The 19,778-nt window shown below is 40.0% G+C and overlaps 1 protein-coding gene and 1 long non-coding RNA gene across 3 annotated transcripts in view; one reads left to right on the top strand and one right to left on the bottom strand.

The window, feature by feature from the left end:
* The window catches only part of LOC134755154 (116 kDa U5 small nuclear ribonucleoprotein component), a 28,730-nt gene extending 17,014 nt beyond the window's left edge, over window positions 1-11,716 (top strand). Inside the window, exons 11-16 of one of the 2 annotated variants that reach the window (XM_063691650.1) lie at window positions 1,425-1,623; window positions 2,923-3,065; window positions 4,553-4,689; window positions 5,374-5,494; window positions 6,605-6,797; window positions 11,537-11,716. In XM_063691650.1, coding sequence (XP_063547720.1) covers window positions 1,425-1,623; window positions 2,923-3,065; window positions 4,553-4,689; window positions 5,374-5,494; window positions 6,605-6,797; window positions 11,537-11,690 — 947 coding nt within the window. In that variant the 3' untranslated portion in view covers window positions 11,691-11,716. The remainder of the gene's footprint in view (window positions 1-1,424; window positions 1,624-2,922; window positions 3,066-4,552; window positions 4,690-5,373; window positions 5,495-6,604; window positions 6,798-11,536) is intronic. The other variant, XM_063691652.1, reaches the window with a different exon arrangement.
* LOC134755238 (uncharacterized) overlaps window positions 1-19,778 on the bottom strand; it is a 108,884-nt gene that overhangs the window by 60,773 nt on the left and 28,333 nt on the right. The gene's annotated exons all lie outside the window — the stretch shown is intronic.

Here is a 19,778-nt window from a genome sequence, read left to right as displayed (position 1 = left end):
CGTGCAATTTTAAGTACCTATCTAGTTGTACGTTGAGCAGGCCGTCGAGCACCCTCGCTACAATAGTTGCCAGAGAAATAGGCCTATAGTTGGCACTGTCTGAAATGTCACCCGTCTTATTTTTGACAATAGGTATTACAATTGTTTTTGTCATAAGTGGCGGTAGGTAAGAGTGACATATACATAAGTTGTAAAACATCGCTAGTACTCGAGGCAGGTGGGGACCGGCACACTGCAAGTGCTCGATGCTCAAGTGGTCGTGACCGGGTGATTTACCCCTTTTCATACCTTTTATTATTTTATTTACGTCGCTAGCACTGAACCTGGTCTGCGACTCCCCGTCCACTCCGCCAGCATCGAGCACCTGCTGCGGCTCGGCCTCGCCGACGGCGGTGGAAGAGCACTTCACATTGAACTGTTCCATAAACACGTTAGCAACACACTTAGGATCCGAGATACCGTTAACACTTACAGACAGACCAGGCCTAGATTCCATTCTTTTCGTGCATTTCCAAAAGTTTCTAAAATCGTTATTTTTATGGTGAGTGGCAAGCAAATCCATTTTTATCTGTTCTTGATGCTTCTGAACCCACCTTAGTCTCGATTTAAATACTTTTCGACTGTGACACATAGCATCAAAAACGGACCCCACCCTGGGCTTGCCGTACCAGACCCACTCCTGGAATCTAGCCCTCGCCTCTCTGTGCGCATCGCTGATATGCTTATTCCATCCTATTACCTTCTTTTTAACCCTGCCTTGTCCGCTCGTGACGGCCTTACTGTATGAAGAAGCTTCACATAGCGAGGATGTTATTTTGAGGTACAGATTGTCAAGTATCCTGCAATGCTCAAGGTTGTCCCTACAATACAATATTACCTATTTTAAAACTCGTATAAAACTATAAAGAGTAGGTAATTTGATTGTGACGTCACATGCTAGTGTTTCATATAAATTCCATAGTAGTGACATCTTTTTCTCATGAACCGTGATAGCTATTTTATGTTGGTTGTTTTAATGCTACCTTGCAACAAAAAATTGTCGTTGGATTTATAATTTAATATTTGTCTGGCACAATGTCTTAAATATATTGTAAGTCCCTCAATCAAATAAATGTTATTTGTTCTCACGTTATTCGTTCAACGGGACCCTATTACTAAGACTCCGCTGTCCGTCTGTCTCTCTGTCACCAGGCTGTATCTCATGAACCGTGATAGCTAGACAGTTGAAATTTTCACAGATGGTGTATTACTGTTGCCGCTATAACAACAAATCCTAAAAACACTATAAAATAAACATAAGTGGGGCTCCCATACAAGAAACGTGATTTTTTGCCGTTTTTTGCGTAATGGTACGGAACCCTTCGTGCGCGAGTCCGACTCGCACGGCCGGTTTTTTTTTAATTCACATTTCAATTCCATTTCAGTCGCCGACCCAGTAGTATCCTTCTGCGAGACGGTAGTAGAAACATCCTCACTAAAGTGCTTCGCGGAGACTCCTAACAAACGAAACAAGCTCACAATGATAGCTGAGCCTTTGGAGAGAGGACTTGCCGAGGACATAGAGGCGGGCGCCGTGTGCGTCACGTGGGACAGGCGGAAGCTGGGGGAGTTCTTCCAGAACAAGTCAGTACATGTCTAGTCGTAGGGACACTAGTGTGTCTAGACTGAAGCTAGCCACAGCTGAGTCTTGGAGTGACTGCGACAGGCGCGACTTGGTCCGCGTCGTATTCGTTTAAGAATCTCCCGCACCGCGCGTGCCGACACACCGCTAGGGTTGCCGACGCTTCTTTCAAATACTTATGTGTCAGATAGATATCTAACTATAAATGTGTCGTTAAATCATTACCTACATCTTTAAAGCAATTTAATAGTACCTACGTAGCTTGTAACTATCGTAAAAATAATAACAGTAGTAACCTATATTGAGAATTTCTACTTACTTTTCATCTGTCGAAAGAGGAAAAAAGGATATTGTTTTATTTACTTTGTTGTTTCTGTATCCATCCACACTACAAAATGTGTTATTTGTTCGTGCCGAAGACATTTCTTTGGCTTAGCGCGCAGTGACGTGCGTGCGTGAGCGCGTGAGGCAACCAACTAGCTGGGTTTTGTACCGCCCGCGGGAAGAGATTCGTAGGCATAAAACCGCGCTCGCGCGGAGAGTTCCACAGGCCTACTTAAGGTTTCAGGTACTTTCCCTCCAGGGCCCATTCATTCTTTCCACACTGTATATGCTGAATTATGATTCTTGGCGAAACTACAATGTTTGAAATAGATGTTTCAAATTTCAAGGTTCTACATACTCGTATAACTGTTTCGGCGGTGCATTGTCTGTATAACGGGGCTGTTAACCTTTTGGACGCCACTGACGGATATATCGGCAGCGTAGGTCCAACGCCAAAGACCGATTAATCCGTCACAGACCACAGAGCAACATAGACCTACGTGCATTCGCATAAAGTTCAATTTCAGTTTTCACACTTCGTTGGCATGGCGTCCGAGTGACAGCTTTTGTTTTTGACACGGCGTCGAGAAGGTTAATGCCCATTTAGATGGTGCGAATTTCTCGCCTTTATTGCTTAAAGAGAAAACAATTCTTAAGCGAGGTTTAGACTAGCAAGAACTTGCATGCAATTTACCTTACATTGCTGACTACTAAGGTAAACTGCATTCACAATGTTTATCAGATACCGCAATTTAATGAAAATTGCATGCAAGTTTTTGCTAGTCTAAACCTCGCTTTATGGTGGTGTTCCACCAATACCACTCTAAGGGTCGGTTGCACCAAACCGTCTGCCATCGTTTTACCGTTCGCTAAATTTTATTGTATGGAAAGTTTCATCGTTCTCTGCTGCTTGACATTAATTAGTCTGTTACTTGTGGTTGGTTCTAACTCTTTTTGTTTTCTTTCAAACATCTCAGGTACGATTGGGACTTGCTAGCCGCCCGTTCGATCTGGGCGTTCGGCCCGACGGCGACTGGGCCCAACATTCTGGTCGACGACACACTTCCCTCCGAGGTCGACAAGCATCTACTGGCGTCGGTCAAGGAGAGCATAGTGCAAGGTATTTTGATGTTTACTGCATAGTTTACTAAATAACATCTCAGGTACGACTGGGACTTGCTAGCCGCCCATTCGATATGGGCGTTCGGCCCGACGGCGACCGGACCAAACATTCTGGTCGACGACACACTTCCCTCCGAGGTCGACAAGCATCTACTGGCGTCGGTCAAAGAGAGCATAGTGCAAGGTATTTTGATGTTTACTGCATAGTTTACTAAATAACATCTCAGGTACGACTGGGACTTGCTAGCCGCCCATTCGATATGGGCGTTCGGCCCGACGGCGACCGGACCAAACATTCTGGTCGACGACACACTTCCCTCCGAGGTCGACAAGCATCTACTGGCGTCGGTCAAGGAGAGCATAGTGCAAGGTATTTTGATGTTTACTGCATAGTTTACTAAATAACATCTCAGGTACGACTGGGACTTGCTAGCCGCCCATTCGATATGGGCGTTCGGCCCGACGGCGACCGGACCAAACATTCTGGTCGACGACACACTTCCCTCCGAGGTCGACAAGCATCTACTGGCGTCGGTCAAGGAGAGCATAGTGCAAGGTATTTTGATGTTTACTGCATAGTTTACTAAATAACATCTCAGGTACGACTGGGACTTGCTAGCCGCCCATTCGATATGGGCGTTCGGCCCGACGGCGACCGGACCAAACATTCTGGTCGACGACACACATCCCTCCGAGGTCGACAAGCATCTACTGGCGTCGGTCAAGGAGAGCATAGTGCAAGGTATTTTGATGTTTACTGCATAGTTTACTAAATAACATCTCAGGTACGACTGGGACTTGCTAGCCGCCCATTCGATATGGGCGTTCGGCCCGACGGCGACCGGACCAAACATTCTGGTCGACGACACACTTCCCTCCGAGGTCGACAAGCATCTACTGGCGTCGGTCAAAGAGAGCATAGTGCAAGGTATTTTGATGTTTACTGCATAGTTTACTAAAAGCTTTAATTTTCAGGTTAAAATCTTTTATGCAAAAATAGTTACACATTTTTAATGGTGTTTTTAGGGTTCCGTACTCAAAGGGTAAAAAAGGGACCCTATTACTAAGACTCCGCTGTCTGTCTGTCCGTCTGTCACCAGGCTGTATCTCACGAACCTTGATAGCTAGACAGTTGAAATTTTCACAGATGATGTATTTCTGTTGCCGCTATAACAACAAATACTAAAAAGTACGAACCCTCGGTGCGCGAGTCCGACTCGCACTTGGCCGGTTTTTATTTTTAGTTTTAATCATTTTCAGTGTCCAAAATTTTAAACAGAAATATATTTTCAGAGTTATCCAGGTAAAACGTTAAAAAAAAAAACCCGTGCGATTGCCATATCTTTTATACCCTTCAAATTTTTTGGCTTTACGCCCGCTCTTATGGCGGCGCGTCATCGTGTACCTTGTTGGGATGTACGAAGGTTGATAATAAACATTAGCCGCGCGCGTCAGTTGATTATACCCGTAATTTGATTGTCTCAGGGTTCCAATGGGGCACACGCGAAGGCCCGCTATGCGAGGAGCCGATCCGCAACGTGAAGTTCAAGATTCTCGACGCGGTCATAGCGCAGGAGCCGTTACACCGAGGAGGAGGACAAATCATTCCCACAGCTCGCCGGGTGAGTATCTCTCTCTCTGTACCTATTACCCACATTTAGATTTCGGTGGGTTATAACTGATTTTAATTTCCTGTTATATACAATTTATCTTTGCCTTGCTTTGGTCGCGTGGTACAGGTTGTGATGGCGACAATTTAACTGTTTGGTATGGCATCTCTATAGTTCTAATAATTCAATGACTCATGCACTGTTAAGCTCTGGTTTCCTAGTAAAGCGGTGCCCTCATAATAGCGGGCGTAATACAGCGGTGAATGACGTCACCAGAACGTTGTCTATGTAAACAAAATGGCGCGGTTTCCTAGAGGGCGGCGATTGACACCGTAACGTCAACAAGGGGTGCCGCCATTTGCATGACGGCCATCTTGACGGCGTCGATAGTTTCGTGAACGTTTTATTTGATACTCAAATGCACCTTCTGTACCACGAGATTTGAATAAATGATTGGTGGCCGACGGCGTGTTATGACGCCGTGGAACTTTCCAAGTGTCGTCACCGTAAAGGCGGCCGTCTTTTTGCGTCCTTGATATTACGGCCGCTATATATATGACGGCACCGCTTTTAAAGGAAACCAGAGCTTTGGTGATTGAAAATAGAGTGGCAGGGCTCTCCGAAACGTGTCGCGCGAGTGACTAAAAATACGTGAATTAAACCGTAAAACTAACTTTAATAATTACCATTGTGCAGGTGGCATATTCAGCATTCCTGATGGCGACGCCGCGGCTCATGGAGCCCTACCTGTTCGTTGAGGTGCAGGCGCCCGCCGACTGCGTCTCCGCCGTCTACACCGTGCTCGCCAAGCGGAGAGGTAAAATGAGGGCTACCGCGTTTAATTTCGCCGCTAGGGGCGCTAGTGTAGATGGAGGTTTTTCAAAATGTCAATTGCATAGAAGTTTTGGGGCATGGAGACTGTATAAAGGAGCCAAATCTCTATGTATGAAAAGTGTCCATCAAAAAACAGTAATTAGGCGGCGCCACCATACACCGAAATACTACCAAAAACAACCTACGTAATTTGGTCGGGTTATTTGTTGCCTTATATGGTTCATGTTATACTCATGTCCCAGAGCCTAACTAGCGCCACCGGAGAGATTAGGAACTATTATTTAAAGCTTAACGCGGTCACTTTTACAACAATTCTGCCATAAGAGATTGCGATCCTTTCTATACCATCCATATTTTGGGGGTTTTCAAGCTTTTTTATAGGGAATTTTCACTCCTTATTCATAATTGTGGTAGATCTTTGTCCATCTTAATCATGGCAAACATTAGATACTCGTATATCTCAATAAATATGAGTGGTTTAAAAAAAGTGGCGCGAGAGTATCTCGCCGCGACATAGACTACCCGTCCCCCTTTAATTCATACAGTTAGTAAAAGATGGGTAGTCTATCTCGCGGCGAGATACTGTCGCGTCAATCATGTGCTCGACCTACTGCAATACTCAAAATGTTTCGGCTGCCAGATACCGGTAATTCGGCCGACCATCAGGCCGAATATCCGGTTTCAGAATTATCCGATATCAAAGAGGATATAATAAGATAGAGCGGTACTGTCATAGTAAAATTTGTAACCACAGTAAATTCACTGCCATCTATCAACATACTTTAAAACTAAAAATGAAGATTTATAAAAATACGTTAAAATGAATTTAAATATGGATAAATGATTTTTTTATTTGCATTAATTATTTTTATATGATTTTGACCCATGTTCTTTAACTGATATTCGTTAAAATTATAAATAACAAACGAAACCGTCAACGCCCTCTATACGAGAGTAGGCCAAAGCTAGTAGCGCCCTCTGATCGAGTATCAAATTTTCTTGATTTTCGAGGCACGTTTTTTCCTTAGACTGTATCCATCTATTACCGAGTTATATCTATCTTTGTCCGATATTAACCTCCCACTTTTCGCAGGCCACGTGACTCAGGACGCACCCGTGCCGGGTTCGCCACTATACACGATCAAAGCTTTCGTGCCCGCCATCGACTCGTTCGGCTTCGAGACGGACTTACGGACGCACACACAGGGGCAGGCCTTCTGTCTGCAGGTGTTCCATCACTGGCAGATAGTGCCCGGAGACCCGCTGGACAAGAGCATTGTCATCAGGTAACAACAATCAACTAGAATAACTATAAGTCTCAATGGTGCTATAAGTTCATCCCACGTGTATTGTGACGCGAGCAACTCAACTGTACTATGAACCAATTTTGCATGTATAGTTAAGGCGGTTCCCTGAGCCAGAAGGCAAAAAATCTCCTTATATGATCCTGTTTTTCTAAGAGGCGTTGATAATCGTAGACGTGGAAAAAATATATGTAGTTCCGATACACGAAATATGACACTTCGCTCGATACAATTAATTCCCAAAGTAACCTCTTACTCGGACTTTTAATCCAACTTTACTCGGTTATTTATTATGTGATACTATAAACAAAAAAAGAAGAAACAACAATCTTAACTTAAATAGTAATTTCATAGCTTTCAAATTTCGATATTGTAGGGTAACGTTTTTAAAATAAATAAAAATCGTCAAAATTCGATCAAAATTGACACTTGGCGCGCATGATTTTTCCCGTTCTTTCTTGCGAAATGTGACAGAGACAGCGGCAAACCGATGGAACGGCCTTAACGCTATCTCTACTGAGCTCGTTCACTTACCTGTACAATGGCATTCTGTTAAACAAAAGCCATTATTTCTTTTATGTGAGCGCGTGGCCTTTGTGCCTGAGGCTCACACAATGGCCACGCGCTCAGGCACAAAGGCCACGCGCTCGCACAAAAGAAATATAACTTTTGTTTAACAGAATACCATTGTTAGTACAGGTAAGTGAACGAGCTCAGTAGAGATAGCGTTAACTATACAACCAGCCTTAAAGTTTAGTTTATTATGGTTCATTATTTTTGTATGTGTATACTGCACATTGTAACTTTTGCTCAGTCACCCGTTGACCACGAACGCTGTAAAGGGTTCGAAACGTCGGGATGTATTATAAATTCAATATACGCGATATAATCCGTTTTCATACTTTTATTTCACGAGTAACTATCGCGGTAACCGAAGACAATATTAAAGTTCACTAGACTTATATTGACCGGGATATAGACCGTGATTACCTTTTGTATTATTTGTGAGCTCCCGATATTTCGACGCAGTTACATGCATCATGTTCACGGGTGACTGAAGATAGCGGGTGGGTGTCAAAGTTGTGTAGACAGCGCTCTGTCTACCCTCATTCTTGCGCGTCGGCTGCGTTCACTTTCAACGTTACCAACGGTCGCATTCACACTTGTTGGTCCGGTCGCGTTCACACTCGTTGGTCTGTCCAAACACACTACACTCACGGTGTCACTACGCGTGTTTGATTCGGATATCACTGGTTTTTTACACAAACAAATCACAGGATTCCACACATTTGACAGTTTAAACCCATCTTCACGATTAAAATTTTTGTATTTGTGAATTTCAACGGCTTCTCTTACCAATCTTGGTATATAGTGGCGTTCTGTCGAAATGACCTTGGGACTATGCAACTCGATCCAGTGATTTGTACCCGACTCAAGGAGATGCTGAGCAATAGCTGACTTGCGAACGTCATTGTTCTGCAGAATGCGAGTGTAAAGTTGTTGCGACGGGCAATTCGTAATTGTCGGTACCTATTAGACAAAGTGCAGTGTGAGTCATACAATTTACATCTTAAGTGTAGTGTTGTGCTGTCAAGAGATGATTTTGACATATGTGATCGAATTACGTATATGAGCGCTCAAAGGTCACGTGAATTAAGCGCGAACAAACATCAACGTAAATTTGAGAAGTTAGTCGCTCCTAAGTTGGGTAATACTGACTACTATGATAACTCGCATGAAACTCGAACAGTTATCAATTTATCCAGCACTGAGTTGACAGACCCTACTCTTAGTGTACTTAAGAAGGGTTTAAATTTTGCTCCGACCCCGAAACGTATACCGTTTGAAGAGGTGATTGGGAGCACTGAAGAGGTAATCAGACGCAATAAGATCCCACCTCACGATGCTGACTCATTGCGACAAGATGTTGCTGTAGTTCTGAGACATGCAAAACCTCCTCGGAGTAATTTTAATAAGGAGGAATGGGAAGCTCTGCATGATTTGCGGTCTAATCCTGACATTTTGACCTTGAAGGCGGACAAGGGCAATGCCACAGTAATTATGGATGTCAGTGATTATGAGAGCAAAATTAATGGACTACTTAGTGACGAGGCTACGTACAAGAAAATAAATTACAACCCTACAGCCCGGTACAATCGCTCTACATTGACACTAGTCAAGGAGTGTGAACAGGTGTTAAGCGAGGATACAGTGAAGTTTCTTTTGCGACCCCGAAATGTGCTGCCGCCCAAAATATATGGTTTGCCTAAAATACATAAGATGAATTCTCCTTTACGGCCTATTGTAAGTCAGATTGATTCTCCTACGTACGACTTAGCAAAACACGTCGCAAAGGTGCTGCAACAGTTGGTTGGGCAGACGGAATCGTACGTGAAGGACTCTCGCCATTTTATTGAGATCGTACAGGACGTTAGGATTGAACCTGATGAAGTGATGGTCAGTTTTGACGTAGAGTCATTGTTCACTAACGTACCTGTAATTGATAGCATTGAGGTAGTAAGAAACAAGATCCAGGAGAACGGCATGCCAATAGAATACGTAAGGCTCCTTGAACACTGCCTCACTACAAATTACTTTCTGTTTCGCGGGCAATATTATATACAGGCAGAGGGAGTAGCGATGGGCAGTCCGGTGGCTCCAGTGGTGGCTAACATTTGGATGGAACACTTTGAGCACCTAGCCCTTTCTGCGCCCCCAGTTCCCGTTAAAATTTGGAAGAGGTACGTGGATGATGTGTTCTGCATAATTAAGGGTGGTAAACAGGAAGCTGAACTGATGCTAGGACACCTTAATAGCATGCACCGATCTATGTCGTTTACATTGGAAATGGAACAAGAAAGGAGTATTGCGTTTCTGGATGTGAGACTGAATGTTACAGGTTGTGGCATGCTGGGACACTCAGTCTATAGGAAACCGACTCACACGGACCGCTATTTACACGCGAGCTCGCACCATCATCCCAGACAGTTAAACTCGGTTGTGGCATCACTGACTAATCGAGCACACGCTCTGTGTGACTCGCTACATCTAAACCAGGAGCTGAACCATGTTCAGAGTGTCCTGAGGATGAATGGCTACAGAGTTAACATGGACAAGCGGGACACAAAAACCAAGCGCCTTACTCATCGCGTTGAGAGACAGCCAGCGTTTATGCCGTACGTCAAGGGTGTGACAGACAAGATATCAAAAATACTAAATAACTACTCTGTAAAAACTATCTTCACCCCGCACAGGAAAATTGCACAATTTCTGCGGTCGCCCAAAGACAATTTTCCCCTGGAAAAACCTGGTGTATACAAAGTTGAGTGCAGCTGCGGTAGTTCGTACATTGGGCAGACCAAACGCACTATTGCCTGCAGAATTAAAGAACACATTGCTGCGGTCAAGAACAATGACGTTCGCAAGTCAGCTATTGCTCAGCATCTCCTTGAGTCGGGTACAAATCACTGGATCGAGTTGCATAGTCCCAAGGTCATTTCGACAGAACGCCACTATATACCAAGATTGGTAAGAGAAGCCGTTGAAATTCACAAATACAAAAATTTTAATCGTGAAGATGGGTTTAAACTGTCAAATGTGTGGAATCCTGTGATTTGTTTGTGTAAAAAACCAGTGATATCCGAATCAAACACGCGTAGTGACACCGTGAGTGTAGTGTGTTTGGACAGACCAACGAGTGTGAACGCGACCGGACCAACAAGTGTGAATGCGACCGTTGGTAACGTTGAAAGTGAACGCAGCCGACGCGCAAGAATGAGGGTAGACAGAGCGCTGTCTACACAACTTTGACACCCACCCGCTATCTTCAGTCACCCGTGAACATGATGCATGTAACTGCGTCGAAATATCGGGAGCTCACAAATAATACAAAAGGTAATCACGGTCTATATCCCGGTCAATATAAGTCTAGTGAAACTAACCGTGAATCATTCAAAACTCTAATATTAAAGTTGTTTATGCTAGATGTAAAATTTTCATTATTGATATCAATCGATAAAGTTTGTTTTTAGAATCAAATGTCTATATGGGATCCATTGCATTAAAGCAATACAAAAGTCAGAAATGATTGTCAACGTCCGACAAACTTACTTCACTCGCGAAACGCTCCTAACAAAACGATAAGTGAACATGACATCGAGGTCATCTTGAATGTATGGACAAAACAAGAAAATTGTTTTTTTGTCGGTGAAATATTGCGTTTATGTATATAGTTGCTATACAAACTTTTTTTGTATAAAATGTAAGGAATCGAATGGTACCCTTACATTGTTCCTTTTTGGAAGTTAAAAAAATATTTAAATTTTGAAACTGCCTGTATTTTTGTTATGAATCTAGTATAACTGGATCGGTCATGAGGGGTGGGGGGAAATGACCGAACGGGATAGTCTTATGTATCTTTCAGTAGGAGTAGCAGAGAAAGCGCTGTTATTGTTTGTCCTTGTCACAGTCTCACATTTTTTTCATTCCCCACCGTAAATTTAGTGTGGTTTATGGTGGGCTACAAATCTACTCGACCAATCATATTGTCGCATTGCGTATGTTTTGTCCCTCACGGGCTGATCTATGTAATGCTAGGTCTATGATTTTTGTATTATTTCCATATATTATTTCAATATCCACATTATTGTGATAAATTGCCCATTTGCAATCTATTTTACTAGATTTTAAAATTCAACATGTGTCATCATCCCTATTGTCAGGCCGCTGGAGCCCCAGCCCGCCACGCATCTGGCCCGAGAGTTCATGGTGAAGACGCGGCGCCGCAAGGGCCTCAGCGAAGACGTGTCCATCAACAAATTCTTCGACGACCCTATGTTGCTCGAGTTGGCGAGGCAGGACGTGCAGTTTAATTAGTTTTAGAGTTTACTTGTGAATAAATGTGAGAAAATATCATCATTCTTTTTCTGGATACCATTGATTGACATAATTATTGAAAGTCATAATGTAATTTTTGTCATATTATCATTAGTCATCTGAAACCGTTAACTTTTCAGGATTTTTCTTAGGTTATCCTATAGATAGGTTAGGTTAGGTTTGTTTTATGGCAATCCTGAAAAGATACGCGTTTCTAAGAAAAACCAAATTATGACTAACGAAAATGTGGACAAACAATACATTATGACTTAAAATTATATGGGAAACAATAGAACATAGCACACCCAAATCTTAAAATTAGACATAGGTACCTTTCATATGTGCGTGGTGGTCGAACATTGTGGGTTCAAACCCCGAACCCCGGTTGTGGTGTATACCCAAGTTACAGTGACGTCAGCGACGTCATAATGACGTAATATTGACGTCATAATGACGTCGCTGATGTCATTATGACGTATAAATGCTACCTGGATAAAGCAGAAACAATGATTCTCGAAAAAAATGGAATAAGATGACTAAAATTCGACCAAGATACTGATGGATGCAGTGTGATGACGAAAGCAGATGACATAAGCGTCATTGTAGATGTAGATTTGTGGGTTAGGCAGTTTTGCAATAACAACAACGTTATTTATACAGGAGGTACGTTTATTTGACTAAAATATCGCCAAGCCACATTTAACCTTATTATAACAGTAACAGTTCACAGCCATTATAAGTACAATTAGTACGGCGGTTTTCGGTCTAGAAGTCTTCTGGAAATCGATTTTCGCTCATGTCGTCGCAAATATGGCCATATTTAGTATCAGTGTATTCAGTGTAATATCCTGAACACAAATATATGAGATGACAAGCGCGAAAGTGGTGGGGGGTAGTTGCTGTGACGTCAAAAAGTCGGCAGTACAAAGTTTTTAACTTTTCATCAAATGAAAGGGCTTTGTGAGTAGATCACAAATATCACACTGTAACATTTTCACTACTTCGTCTAACAAATTATTAGAAAACCGTCAAAAATTTCACAATCCACAGTTGACTTTGAACTGCTCTAAATTTAAAATGACTGAATGGATCATTCCAAAATACATACCAAGTGACTGTGAATATCCTCTATATAACGTTAAAAAATAATTAATCAGATATAACCAAAAATAAGAAAAGTACATCAAGTTGAACAAAAGTATAATTTTCTGTTACATTAAACTGCAACTATTATTAAAACAAACAAAAACAGACTATTTACATTTATTTTTGAAATGGTCTTTCACTAGCGTTCATTTGGTACCCATGTAACTAACACAATTTTGACGAATTCAACCACATCTCATATGGGCTATATAAATTTTAAAAATGGCGCCCGCTAATGAAAAAAGGGATTGTTTTTTTTTTCTTACTATAGCAATATGGGTATCAAATGAAAGCTAGTGAAAAGACCATTTCAAAAATATATGTAAATAGTCTGGTTTTTTGTTTGTTTTAATAATAGTTGCAGTTTAATGTAACAGAAAATTATACTTTTTTTCAACTTGATGTACTTTTCTTATTTTTGGTTATATCTGGTTAATTATTTTGGAATGATCCATTCAGTCATTTTCGATTTAGAGCAGTTCAGTCAATTGTGGATTGTGAAATTTTTGAACGTTTTTTAATAATTTGTTAGACGAAGTAGTGAAAATGTTACAGTATGTTATATATTTGTGATCTACTCACAAAGCCCTTTCATTTGATACCCCACATGGTATGATAAAAAAAAGTTAAAAACTTCGTACTGCCGACTTTTTGACGTCACAGCAACTACCCCCACCACTTTCGCGCTTGTCATCTCATATATTTGTGTTCAGGACAATCAGGACATCACACTGAATACACTGATTCCAAATAAGTCCATATTTGCGACGACATGAGCGAAAAGCAACCTAAAGCCTGCTTCGCCAAGCCACTAAATTTAAAAACATAATTTGATTATGCTTCCATAAAATAAATAAGCTTTTCTTACATGGACAACGGAAGCAAATTAAATACGTACTTAGCTACAATAGGTATTATAATTTATAATATATTCAGGCCAAATCACACCGGCTTCTGAAAGAAAAAGTGTGTGCGTGTAATCTTTACGCGCGATTGAAGTAAAACTTCTTTGAGGATGTCTTTTATCGCTATGTTGGCCCTTTGACGTGTATCCTATTGTGCGTGTGTCACTACTGAGCGTTACTTCCGTCAGAAAAAAAAACTTGAGTTACCCTCTAGTGCCTAAAGAAGTTTTATTTCGAAAACATTAAATTATATCTTTACCCACAATGTGTTAACTTTGCCCAGGAAAGTATTCATTAGAATCTCGTCAACAAGTATACACAACAAAACAATTAATAAGACATGAAAGCGATAAAATTTTATATATTTCTAATATCATATTTTTGGGCAAAGATAGAACATGATGGCAATTTTTAGATAACAACAATTAGTCATTGAATATAATTGATTATTGCCTTATTGAGAATTACAATTTATAAACCAATAAAATTCAACCAGTTTTTTCAAGCGTCTGCCGGTTCGACTGCGCTGAGTTAAGAAGGCATATTAGTATAAAGCCTGACCAGGAATATATGATCACGCGCCATGTTGCGGAATTTCCCTGTAACTAATATTTTCATACTATACTGAACTGTCACCCTATACGTGAGAATAACAGCGCCCTCTTGACAATGATAATATGTTACTGGTCAGGCTTTACTTATATCTAAATCATCTTAACATTATTATTATTAACAATACAAGGTAACAAATTATGATAATTTTTAAGGTTCCGTTACGGAACTTCCGTACCCAAAGGGTAAAAACGGGACCCTATTACTAAGACTCCACTGTCCGTCTGTCCGTCTGTCACCAGGCAATCACGAACCGTGATTGCTAGACAGTTAAAATTTACACAGATGATGTATTTCTGTTGCCGATATAACAACAAATACTAAAAACAAAATTAAATAAATATTTAAGTAGGGCTCCCATGCAACGTGATTTTTTGGTACGGAACCCTTCGTGCGCGAGTCCGGATCGCACTTGGCCGGTTTTTTACTAATATAATAGGGATATAATGTCGTAGAAATTAATATGGTGATTGCTGACCAAGTTATGTTATGAGTAATATTTTTTCTATTTACGCATATTGATCCATTCTTGACAGTCTTGTTATTTCTCTTCACGTCGGTTTCCACCCAATGTTAGTTGCAGGTAATTTTAAAGTGTTATTTTGGCACAATCTAATACTTTTTAATACAACAGATGAGTTATAGTTGGTCAAGCAAACCTTGTCAGTAGAAAAAGGCGCGAAATTCATGTTTTCTATGGGACGATATCCCTTCGCGCCTACATGTTTTAAATTTGCCTCCTTTTTCTACTGACAAGATTTGCTTGACGAACTATACTTTACTTATTATTGTTGTGCAGTTTATTGTCTATATGCTAGTGTTATGCCTATACTTACTATATGTACTATCAACATGAATAATACATTAACATAACACTGTAAAATTATTAATATACAAATAACGTCAAATAGAGCATTTCTGCAGCGGGGTATCTTTTCCATGGATATTCATTTTACTTATCTAAAGTTTGGTATTGATTTTAACAACACTAGAGTTAGACCAAGTGAAGTCTGCAACGATGTTGATAGCACACGCAGCGCAAGTGTTATTTATACGTCATAAGTTAATAGAAGGTTGACGTTTAAAATAACGCACTGCGTGTCCTATTAAAATCGTTGCACTTGTCTTGGTCTAACTCTAGTATTGTTACTTACTCGTTTTGGTGGCTACGCTTTGCCCCAAGGTCAAAGTTGGCCAAATTCACATAAACATAATATGTTTTTTATGGTACTTATTAAATCAAGAGGCGTACTCCAAACAGATCTTCAAAAGTCTATGTGTCTTACTACAACAACACTGCTTTAACAACATTTACAACAATAGACATATATGCATATTACTTCGTAAAGACCGGCCTTACGAGCACTACGAATGGGGCCGCTATATTGGAGTCATAATCGCATATAGTTACACCGGCGCGCTCAGTCGTGTGGCGAATTGCGCAGTGGAAAGGCGTCACCATTGGTGTAAACAACGTATAAGCGTATGTATACAATTCCGACCGAACATCGACGCCTTTCCACTGCGCAATTCGACACACGACTGAGCGCGCTGGTGTAACTAAATGCGATTTTGACTCCAATGTGTCGGCCCCACTAGTAGTGCTCGTAAGGCCGGTCTTTACGAAGTATATATACGTCTATGTTTAACTAGTTAAGCCGGCTAGGTCTAAGTGAGTCGTGAAATGTAAATTTTATATTAAGAAAGCTCTATTTTTAAATGCTCTATTATTATTCTAAGTAGATTATTCAGCAAAAATGCTATGAGAACTTAATGACAAAATAGGCCTTGGAAGCTTGTAGAGGTCCCTTTACACTGTACTTAGACTACCTATAGGCGTGAAATACAGCCAGTAACGAAAATCTTAAACTGATATACAGGATGGCTAAAAACTAAGTGCATTTCCGTTGCCAGGGAGGTTTTGGGATTATACTGAGCAATTTTTACTATGGGACCAACCACGAAATCGCGAATCGCTTTCCATATATGGCAGTTATAATATTCAACTTTAATGACAGCTAAATATTAGAGCGCTTTCACATTCTCCGATCCGATATCGGATGTCGGAAGGGAGTAAAATGTAAGATATGTCAATCATTATTACTAAAAAACGATAAATAACGCAAAACAGGCGGACTTAATGCCAATGGCTCTCTGCTGCAGCTGTTTTCGTCATAGGCCCCTTCCGACATTCGATATCGGAAAGGTGCTTCCGATAAATTCAGTCATGTCGGAGCCCCCTGTCAGTTGTCGGACCGATAGTATTTGTTTGAGTGTGTATATGTAGGCATAGTGCTTGTTGTAGCGTGCGTGACCGCTAAAGACGGCGCCTCCGCGGCCTGACTACGCGGATGTAGGATCCTACATCCGATATCTGACCAGCCGGCCTAGCCAAGGTGACAATCGCTATCGCTTCGACAACGAAACGCTTTGTGTCTCTCTACATTAGTGCGACAGTGACAGTTGCGTTTCGATCGCTACGGAGCGTAAGCGATTGGCATGTTGGCTACGCGGCCAGACAGTGTGAAAACGCTCTTAAAGTACAAATTTAAAATATATTTTTTATGACATTCACTAGACGAGAAACGCGTATTGCAAAGATAACATTAGTACAAATGTAACAACAGTATTAAGGTAAGAAAGTTTTAGTGCCTACAAGATAAGCATTAAATAAATATTTAATTTGGATAACCCTCTAAACGGGTAAGTATATAAAAAAAACAATTTAGATACAAAAATCTCAGATAATATATAAATATGTATTATTAAATTGTTTTTTATAACTTTGCCCGGTTTTGGTATATTTATCTATATTTGTAAACAAAAAATGCGAAATACAATGAATATTATATGACTGAAATGTAATGAAAAATATGGGCTACCTATTGTCTATTATTATCAAATATTATGTAACAATTTTGTCAGACTATTTGGCGTGTACATTGTAAAATTTACCTTAAAAGTGTAAGATCCTAATTATAATTTTTTGTTATCACTGCGGCGAATGGTTAATAAATTATGAACTGTATATTTAAGCCAAAAAATATATGTCGTTACAATGAATTACAAAATATTTTTCCAATATAAATATGCATCAACTATTTGTAACATACATTTTTCAAAATGTAATATTTTAATTGGCATGCAATTAAAATATATATACTAGTATTTAACTAATACAATAATTCCATATTATGGTATAAACACCGAAGCAACTCTAAAATTGAGATTGCGGTCAAATGCTTGCCTTTTTGTAATAAAATAAAAATAATAAATAAAAATAATTTCTTACTTCATTTCTATCTGCCTTTTTTTCTACTGTAAATTAAATAAGCAAAAAAGAGACTACTTAGCGAACACGAATACTGCTTTAATTTAGGCCTTTCTATATTAGTTTGCCATTTTTTATCGATTTATAAGATATGTTATTTTATGCCATTAGTACGTCTAAAGATAAATTGTTCTCCTCACTATGTAACTGAAATTACAAAGTATGTGTTACTATAAACGTAATCATGTTCTCATGGGAATTCGACATTTTTGCTGACACTCCCACACTGTGCAGAGTTAGCTTGGTCCAACTCTAACACTTCAAGACATCTATAGTTGGTCAAGCAAATCTTGTTAGTAGAAAAAAGCGCGAAATTCAAATTTTATATGGGACGATATCCCTTCGTGCCTACATTTTTTTATTTGCCGCCTTTTTCTACTGACAAGATTTGCTTGACCAACTATAAGTATAAATATTTAGAATAGTATCAAACTCAATTGCATTTGTAATATTTTATATACCTACCGAAAAGGCATATTGGATGAATTGTATTATTAAAAAAAAAACTTGTTAATCTGTCATTATTATTTGTGCATGTGTGTGAAATATACTTAATATACTTCTGCTAGTAAAGTGAAATTGACTTCAATGGATAATGATCTTATGTAATAATAAATTGTACATTTATTTATCATGCATGTCTCTTTCTAGACTAAACTTCATCTTGAGCTGACATTGCAATAATCATCTTTGCCCACCGGTGCAAAGTAACAAAAACTCGCTACTGTATTCCGGTTACAAATATTTTCTGTTTGACCATTTTAAGGGTTCCGCACCCAAAGGGTAAAAACGGGACCCTATTGCTAAGACTTCGCTGTCTGTCTGTCTGTCCGTCTGTCACCAGGCTGTATCTCATGAATCGTGATAGCTAGACAATCGAAATTTTCACAGATGATGTTTTTCTGTTGCCGCTATAACAACAAATACTAAAAACAGAATAAAATTAATATTTAAGTGGGGCTCCCATACAACAAACATTTTTGCCGTTTTTTGCGTAATGGTACGGAACCCTTCGTGCGCAAGTCCGACTCGTACTTGGCCGGTTTTATAAAAAAAATGTTACAATATGATGAAGTATTACCAGTTGATGTGATTGAGTTTTTGTTAAAAAAAAAATAGCAAAAAAACTGCAACTAAGTTTTTTTTACAACTGTCATCAGCTCACTTTATGTTGCTAAACTCAATATAAGCCTAATGTCAAATACGAGGAAGCTCGGGAAACTACTGAATTTATACAACCATCAGGGAAGACATTGCCAAAGTATTAAGATTAATCTACAAATAATTTAACAGGGTATATATAATAGCTCACATACTAGCTTACTAATGAAATACTGTATGTAACAACCACGGCAGACTACCCACATCTTAAAATATCATTTTTGATTGATTTCATTTTTATACAATTTTGCGGATACGGCAACATTGCCAGACTCAATACATAATATAAAACAAAGTCGCTTTCCGCTGTCTGTCCGTCCGTCTGTCTTTATGTATGCTTAGATCTTTAAAACTACGCAACGGATTTTGATGCGGTTTTTTTAAATAGTGATTCAAGAGAAAGGTTTATATGTATAATTTGTACAGGTTTTGTGTAAATTATTCGTTCGTTTTATTAGTTGAACTATCCGTGCGAAGCCGGGGCGGGTCGCTAGACTCGCTAGTTAGTAAATATAGAGACTAGAGATTTGTGAATCTGTTCCAGTGCCGGATTAGGCTAGCGCGGGGCCTGTAGCAAATTCTATCACGGGGCCCATGGTTTGTTTTAATTTTGTCTGACGAAGTGAAACTTGGGGCCCGCGGCATTTGGTACTTTGCCACGTGGCTTATCCGCCACTTATGCTTACTCATCGACTACATTACTTTTACTTTGTTTGTATAATATTATTTTTAAATTGTAAATTATAATGTTATAACCATGATCATGGTATGACGTCTTTGTACTAAGTGTACTCCTAGTTATTCAGTAAACTATTATCGTAATCCTTTTTTTACGGACGGTATCTAGGAACTAAATCATCATATTACTGCGCGGCCACACACTGGACGAGTGGTACCTATGGGAAGTATAGGGAGCGTGCATAAACTGTAGGG

The sequence above is a fragment of the Cydia strobilella genome, chromosome Z, assembly GCF_947568885.1.
Source record: "Cydia strobilella chromosome Z, ilCydStro3.1, whole genome shotgun sequence".
NCBI lineage: Eukaryota > Metazoa > Arthropoda > Insecta > Lepidoptera > Tortricidae > Cydia > Cydia strobilella.
Note: the sequence above shows the minus strand (reverse complement) of the source record. Positions and strands in the feature narration are given on the sequence as shown.